The sequence below is a fragment of the Montipora foliosa genome, chromosome 7 (assembly GCF_036669935.1).
Source record: "Montipora foliosa isolate CH-2021 chromosome 7, ASM3666993v2, whole genome shotgun sequence".
In the NCBI taxonomy this organism is placed as follows: Eukaryota; Metazoa; Cnidaria; class Anthozoa; order Scleractinia; family Acroporidae; genus Montipora; species Montipora foliosa.
The window spans coordinates 34638152-34647004 of record NC_090875.1 but is presented as its reverse complement, the minus strand read 5'-3'; the positions used below and the strand labels follow the sequence as shown (position 1 = coordinate 34647004).

Genomic DNA, 8853 nt, shown 5'->3' with positions numbered 1-8853 from the left:
AGAGTTAAACTAGAACCATAGAGTTGTATCCCTGCTGTAGATACAATGAGGAGCGGTTATTTACTAGCAACCTGGACAAACATTTCTGAGACAGACAGAAATCTCTTTCCTTCCTATACACACTGTACATGTAAGTGGCCCTGATTCCTATAATTTAGCCAAACGAATAACATTTCATCTGAAAATACATTGAACTATAATAAGCGTTATGATGTAATTATGCTAAAGCTTTCAAGTTAAGTCTTTTATCCACAACAAGAACATCTCAAAACGTCATACTTTATTATCCCACACTGTATCGATGAACAGCTCTCCTGGAAGCATTCACTATTTCTTTCCAGTTCAATAAGTCATTTATAAGGTCGGTTGTTGAAAGAGTTTAGCCGATGGTGGCAAACGTGTGTTCCAAGTCGTGTAAACAGTTGTTTGCACCGTGCTAGTTGTTGGTTTCTCATATATACTGGAAGCACCACACTTCTAAAAAGGTCAGGCGTGATAAATAATTGTTGAACGTCCAAGTTTAACTTCGTTAAAATAACTGACTCTATTATTAACTACAAATAACTTTAAATAACTGCCACGAAGGCAATAATTAAGCTAAAAGAAAACCTTACTTCATTTCAAACAGAATCAAGCTGGTTTTCCACTTGAATTTATGGTTCTCTCGATCATATTGAGAGAAATCAATAAACTTTCATCGTTTACGTCGTCTTCTATATCCGCTAGCAAAGAATCGATGACAGTCTCCGCCCACGCAATCCGCCATTTTGACCTCTCAAGTGTGCACCTTCGATGACACGTGATCTAAAGCGGCGACATTTCCGTCAAAGAATAGGCCGTTTCCAGACACTTCAATGGACGGACTATGGTGCAAATGATAGCGGGGCTCGGCGCGCGCGCGGAGCACCATAGTTAAGAAAATATGGTAACCCATCGATGTGAGAAAATTTTGTTTTATAGCCATGACGTCATTAACGTCAGTCCGCCTCTCCATGAATGCCACTGTGACCAGTATCACCAAACCATATCACGGGCTCAAGTTAACAGGTCATCGAAGAGGCAACACTCTAGTTGACACTCTAGCTAGTTTACAGCATACATCTGATATTGAACATCAATGTTATGGTCAATTGACACCTGTCAAAACAAGGTATCCGCTGACCAATATCACGTGATCATATTGAGCGCTCAAGTTGGACCTTATCGAGGTCAGCCGTTTTTTTGAAGTTCACCACTGACCAGGGCTGGTTGTTGATTGGATGGCAGGCTCAAGCAAGGTCATACACTCACACCTGGGCATAAATGAGGCTTAATTTTTCGTGCTCTTTCTGTGGCTCGACGCGGCTACACAGCCATGCTACGTCAACAAAAGCTCTTGACAGTCAATGCTTTTCGTATTCAGGTACGGTTTGGAAAATTTATTTCTCTTGCATTTTTCGCTGGTTTCCATCCAGGTTTAACATAATATGGCTGTGGTCAGGACACACTTGTTATTAGCTATTCAAGTCAAGCATTGGAGGGATATAAACTTAAGGCTGAGTGTTTATTTTTCATTTGTTTAGGGCTGCTTTTTAATCTGAATTGCAGTTTTTGGTATAAGTCTTAAGATTTTTAATTTTGAATCTACTAAGTTTGCAAGATGCCTCGATGGCCTATGACAGAACAACAGAAACGAAAGAAGAGAGAAAGAGAACGAAAACGACAAAACGGTACACCAGTAATAGCTTAAAGTTGGTGGAAGAAGTTACTCCACAAATTCTTTTCTTGGACACTAAACCGTTTGTTATTTCTACGAATGAGTTGGTTCAGGTGAATGCATATTTCTTAAAAGTGGTTTAGTCGTTTTTTCCTTTGTTCAGGAATGATACTCAAACTTTTATTCTCAACTGGAATTATATAACAATCATCTGTTCTCTTTTTGGACAGAAATATCGATCTGTTCCTGGTTTGTGGAGGGCTGTCCAATACACACGAACTGAGTCGGGTCGACTTTTTGGTGAAGACGACCCGTCAAGCAGAAGTCGGGTCGTGGTGTGTGCGGAAGTAAAGTAACAGAAAGTTGCTATTTGAAAGAAGGTTCGAGGAACTTTCTCAAAATGGTGACGGTTCCTGACGACCCGTCTAGTTCGTGACGAGCCGTCATGTGAAAAGTCGACCCGAGTTTTGGAAATGTCAGGTGGTGAGGGACTTAAAAAAAATTCGTGTATTTGTAAAGATACTGGAGGTGGTGAGGCCGGCTGAAAATGTTGACGGGTCGTGACAGCCCGTTTAGTTCGTGACGAGCGGTCATGTGAAAAGTCGACATGACTTTTGGAAATGTCTGTGGTGAGAGACTAAGAAAAAAATTGTGTATTTGTGAAGATACTGGAGGCGTTGAGGCCGGCTGAAAATATTGACGGATCGTGACAACCCGTCTAGTTCGTGGCGAGCCGTCATGTGAAAAGTTGACCCAACTTTTGGAAATGTCACGTGGTGAAAAACTTAGAAAAAAATGGTGTATTTGTGAAGAAACTGGAGGCGGTGAGGCCAGGTGAAAATGTTGACGGGTCGTGAGGACCCATCTAGTTCGTGATGAGCCGTCCTGTAAAAAGTCGACCCGACTCAGTTTTGGAAATGTCAGGTAGTGAGGGACTTAGAAAAAAATCGTGTATTTGTGAAGATACTGCAGGCGGTGAGGCCGGCTGGAAATGTTGACGGGTCTTGACCACCCGTCTAGTTCGTGACGAGCCATCATGTGAAAAGTCGACCCGACTTTTGGAAATGTCAGGTGGTGAGGGACTGAGAAAGAAATCGTGTATTTGTGAAGATACTGGAAGCGGTGATGCCGGCTGAAAATGTTGACTGGTGGTGACAACCCGTCTAGTTCTTGACGAGCCGTCATGTGAAAAGTCGACCCGTCTGTTGGAAATGTCAGGTGGTAAGACACTTAGAAAAAAATCGTGTATTTGTGAAAATACTGGAGGGTTTGAGGCCGGCTGAAAATGTTGACGGGTCGTGACGACCCGTCTACTTCGCGTCGAGCTGTCATTTGAGGTGGTGATGTCAATCCACCGGGAGACAGTTGTTTCGTTATTTTTATTTGTTACTCGTTTGCGATCGTCGCGTAATTTTGAAGCGCTAGCCTCTGAGGTGAAACACAAATTAAACATTTTAAAGACACAGTATAGTAAAACGTACGGTGGCTGTGAGCTTACAATTGTGGCAGGAAACGAATTTGGCAAAACTGTGTTTTAGGTTTGTTATTGTGCTTGGTTTGTTATTGTGTTTATTGAGAGTGATGTTGTAAGGTATTGGTATACCCCAAAATTGATAATTTTGCCATTTTAGTTTTTGATATTTCCAGGTGCACCTCATAGAGTTTTTTTCAAAAGTTAGCGCAAAAAGTTTTCTTCTAGACAAAGTAAGAAGGAAAAACGACTCTATCAATAAATTATCTCTAATTAGAAACTGTCCACAAATGACTATTTCGCAACACTCAAACGCAAATTTCATCGAATGAGGCGCACGTTTACAGCGAGTTCTCATCCTTTTTCACTGAAATTTGGCAAGAATGTTTTCCGATAATGTGGGAAAGAAAAGCTACTGCTTGTCTTATAAAAACTTAAAGTTTAACAGCGAAAAAAAAAACAAACAAACAAACCAGACAATTTATCAAAATTCCCCACACGGTTTCTTAGATCAAGGTGTGAAGAAAACGTAGTTTCCGGTTAAGTTCTGACCGGAAACGAACTCAGTTTGTGAAACTATATACTTTTAAAAAATGAGGGCTATTTTAGGAAAGGTTTTTATTTCTTGCCTTAAATCAACTAATAATCGGAATCTACAATTCCTAAGCTTCCAGAGAATACATACTTTATTGGGAGTTTTTATGAAACGTGTGACCGTGAAGCATGCAGCGAGAACGCGAGGTTGCCGTTTGGGGGATACTAATTTAAAGGACGTAAAACTCATGAAATGAATTGTTATGCTGCGTTCTTCCAACAGATTAGCATTCCGTTTTTCATGAAGAGATTAAATCTGTTAGCGATTTCGATGCGTTTAGGTGATACTGGGCAATAGTTTCGAAGTTCTTTATTTGCTTTTGTCCGTTTTGTAGCAATGGTCCTGGTTTACGGTTTATTTGTGGATTTTCTGCAACGTGAATGCATAATTTCTTGACGCCGGACGTGGGGTGGAAAATGCGGGCCGTTGTTTGTACATTTTTTGGGCTTATGTGTTTTAATGAGTGCTGGTGTGGAAGGGGTTTTTTCAACGTAACTCTTAGAAATCGTACATGGTAGAGAAAGGTAGCAGAATTTTAAGTCTGACTTTCCAAATTAAAGATAGAACCCCAAGTCATTAGGATACGGTGTTGGTGTTGGTGCTGGTGACTTTGTTAAGCTGAAAGCAACTAAAAATACTGCTATAATCTTCCCTTGGTTCTTAGATAGGAAGTGATGATTTTGCAAATATCATTGCTTCTGTGTGAAGGATGGAGTTGTTGGGAAAGAATTTGCCCAGCATTTTTGTTTCCGTGTTAGCAGCCACTTTCTCGTTGTAGTATCATAGGAGTTGTCGTTCATTAATAAACAGTAACTGTTTTCAAGTGAAGCTATGATCATCGCAGTTATGAACGCAATTTTTGCAATTGCGTAAAGAAGGCTGAAAAATTCAGGACTTCAACGGGGTTTGAGTCCATGACCTCGCGATACCGCGATGTGAATTTCTCAGGCTTCTTTACGCAATTGCAAAAATTGCGTTCATAACTGCGAGGATCATAGCTGTACTTGATTTCATATCCGCAGTTCCTATATGATCCATTTTATATATCATTTCATCATTGATTCATTCACCACGGGAACATTGGAACACACAAATGACCAAGTCCCTACGTGAGTGGCTTCATAGCTCAGGTGGTTAGAGCACCCCACGGGTATCGCGAGGTCACGGGTTCAGAACCCGTTGAAGTCCTGAATTTTTCAGGCTTCTTTACGCAATTGCAAAAATTGCGTTCATAACTGCGAGGGTCATAGCTTTACTTGATTTCATATCCGCAGTTCATATATGATCCATTTTGGGATGCTTTTAGGAAGCTTGCGGAGATTTTCGCTAAACTTGGATGTTTTCAGGAAGAGTACGGCGATTTCGCTACGCTTTAAGAACGAAGTCCTGTTTCTGAACAGCATGTTGTTTGGGTGTTAATTTCGCTACGAACGAACGAACAATTCACCATTTTTTATGCTTTTAGGAAGCTTGCTGCGATTTTTGCTACACCTGGATGTTTGGAAAAAGCGTGCGGCTATTTCGCGACGCTTTCAGAACGAAGCATTCAACATTCCGGAGCGCTGTTACAGTCAGTCAGTACAGCTGTTTCTGAACAACAAGGTATAAGGGTATTAAGGACACATTCGCAACATTTGTGAATGCTATTCTGGTCGATTTTTATAGTTTTCTATGCGTACATCGATATTTTAGTCGCTACTCTTTGAGAACGAAAGCATACAACATTTTTTAGCAGTACAGCCTCCTTTGTTCATCGAAGTTTTTCGTTCTCTCACCACCTGACACTTCCATCGCTACGCTTTAAGAACGAGGCATTCAACATTTCGGAGCGCTATTACAGTCAGTCATTATTTCTGTTTCTGAACAGCATGTTGTCAGGGTATTAAGGACACATTCGCAACATTTGTGAATGCTGTTCTGGTCAATGTTTATAATTTTCTACGCGTATATCGATATTTTAGTCGCTACTCTTTGAGAACGAAGCATACAACATTCTTGAGCTGCACAGCCTCCTTTGTTCATCGAAGTTTTTCTTTCTCTCACCACCCGACACTTCCAAAAGTCGGGTCGACTTTTCAAATGACGGGTCGTCACGATCCGTCGAGATATTTGAAGCTGCTCAAGGCAGTTCGACTTCCGGCAGTAAATCTTACTTCCTTTTTAAACTCTGGTGAGTCGGGCCGTCAACAGCAATTTTTACTCCGCAATTTTTACTCCACTTGCCTAACTGTTTTTCGATGTGCCTCGACAGTGACAAAATATTGCAGTTATCTTCTAAACATGTAATCGCAATGAGTTCTCGTAAACGTAAGGAGAAACATCACCGGCTTGTGTTTTCAGAATTTTGTTTAGAGCACGTATAGGTAATTTGTTGGAGATCTTGTTTGAAGTTTGTCCGTTCTAGCCGATTATTGTTCTAAGGCAAGCTGTCGTTTTTCAATGAAATACATCAAAATGTAAATGATCTCGTTATCAGAGACAAAGTGGAATAAGTACATCAATAAAACTCCTTGTTTGACCTTGAACCGACAAAGCCCGTGTTTTCACGAGAGATGTTTACCTTGGTTTTGTTTCAACTTTACTGAGGTGAAATTTTTAATCGTGTAAACACAGAAGCAAACCTCGGTAATCAAAATCAAAAGTAAGCCAACCCAGGCTTGTCGACAGTTGAACGCCTCATCAAGCATGGTTTAGCTCAGTACACCAAGGGAAATGCAGACTGTGTCGCGACATGTTGTCGACACGTTCTCAAGCGTTCAGTGAGCCAGTGAAAGAAAATGGATCGCAGCGAAGAATCTCAAATGAACAGGTAAGATGCTGAGAAATCCCCATATTTTTGTTAATTTTTCTTTTCTTATACATTTTCATCAAGAATGGTTGTGTTGAGATTGATATTCCGTTAAAAATTACCGTTAAAGCGTCGATTTTGCCTCGCAGTTTCTACTGTCTGCCACATGTTATAAGCTTGTATAACTGAACGAGACAGACTAATTACCGAGTTAGGATGTCGAGTTGGATTTCGAGTTGGATTTTCGAGTTAGGATTTCGAGTTGGATTTTCGAGTTGGATTTTCGAGTTGGATTTCGAGTTGGATTTTCGAGTTATGATTTCGAGATCAGTATTAGTTCCTGAGCAACCGAGTACGAATACAAGAAATCGACTACGAATCACTACTCGAGCACGAACGCGACTCGAGCTCGATTTCCGTCGACTCTTATCAAGCTTATGACAAGTCGTGCTCGATTTGATTTTAATTTGTTTCACATCGTTTAACTCGTACTCGAATTGCAGTACCCGTGCTTCAGGAAACTGTTACCGAGCGTGTGTGCGAGCATTCTCGTCCCAGACCCCCACGCTCGCACCCAAACAGTAGCAACGAACAGAATTATAAACCGCGAACATCACACAGAACGAGAGCAAGGTAGAGTTTGTTTTATTGTGTGTTGGTTGTCTTTCTAAGTGAGTTTTTTTTTTCATGAAATATGGATTATTCATTGGAGTAACCTTTTTTTCATTGCATTCACAGTGAACAGCTGATGGATGTGATGGTCCATGCACATGCTTTTTCGTATCATGTGATATCATTCAAATTACTCTTATGGAAGTGTTAACAAATGAACTTAACTCGGACTATACATTTAAAACTATTACTTTCCTATATTCCCTAGTGGCATTTGACATTTGATGGAAGCTAGCGCCAAACTTCCCACCCCCGGGCACCTACAGACAGTCAAATGCCCCACCCCTAGACAAGGGCATCGATAATTCTCGGGCACATGATTTCAGAATTATTGCAGGGATGCCATCAACATCAGTTGCCTTATTAGCGTCCAGATTAACTAGGATGTTTTCACCCTCACTCTGAATGGTGGAAATTTCGAAATGAAGATCGGGGTGCAAAATCTGGTGACCCTAGTTCGTTTTTTGTCAATAATTACGGTCGGTAAAATGCAACTGCTTCAATCAATCAAAAAAATCAATCAATCAAGAAAGCTGAAAGTCTTCATTTTAAAATATTGTTTTAAATGTCCCTATACTCATTGGATTAAACCAAGAGGAAATGAGGGGACAGAGAGGGAGGCTCAAGGCGTTGGCCGGGATATGTCATGTCCACGAAAGTTATTTTTAGACGAGCGGAAGTCTTTGTTCTAGGGGAAGTCTGTCTTCCGAGACGTCCGCATGCAGTCTTGCTTCGCTCTCAGGTTCTTAGTGAAAAGAGAAAATGATGGCGCACGTGGAAGGCTGATGAATATATATTTTCTTTCAAACATCGGACCGAGGTTGGCCTGCATGCGGACGTCTCGGAAGACTTCCGCTCGTCTAAAAATAACTTTCGTGGACATGACATATCCCAAGGGCTGGACCGGGAGCCTCCTTCTCTGTCCCCAGCACTGGCAACCACTGCACAATTGAATCCCACTTGGGATGCATTTGAATTTGATCAGGGGTATGTGAACAAGAATCAACCAATCACAGTACCCTTTTTGTTGATTGAAAGTCTAGGCTTATAACAAGAGTTAGTATAGACCACACAGGTGAATAGAGCTCTCCACGCCGCTGATTGGCTAACTGGGAGGTATTTATCCATTGGCAAGTACTATTCACCTCTGAGTAGCCGGCGTGCGAGATTTGAAATTCGTCACTGTATTTCACAAAAATAAAGTTTATTTTGGGTTCGTTTTTCATTCAACCTGTGTGGTATATACCAGCACAATAATTTATTCACTTCAGTGTCGGTAAATATCCACCACTATTCACCTCCACTTCAGTGAATAATTGTTAACTATTGCATTTGCAACTTGGGATTAATTCAAGGACTGTCAATACCTTTTGCACCAGACACGGCATGAAGCTTCAAACGCATAATAACAAACTTGTGGCTTTTCACATTTATAATAAAAATGATTACGGTTACCTATCAGATCAAGGCGCAATCAACAGCATTCAACTTGAGGAAGAGTTGCCACTGTGCAGTTTTCAGCAAAGTAAATGAAAAAAGGGTTCTCGTAAGGACTGTGCCTACCATTGTTATTGCACATATGTTCTGTGCATCTCGAAACTCTCAAGATTCCTATGGGTCATGCTTGCTAA

General features: G+C 40.9%; 1 protein-coding gene across 1 annotated transcript in view; it reads left to right on the top strand.

Moving 5' to 3' along the window:
- The first annotated feature begins 2303 nt into the window (after positions 1-2303).
- LOC138010145 (immunoglobulin superfamily member 10-like) overlaps positions 2304-8853 on the top strand; it is a 32970-nt gene continuing 26420 nt past the window's right edge. The window contains exon 1 of the mRNA XM_068857091.1: positions 2304-2325. Coding sequence (XP_068713192.1) covers positions 2304-2325 — 22 coding nt within the window. The remainder of the gene's footprint in view (positions 2326-8853) is intronic.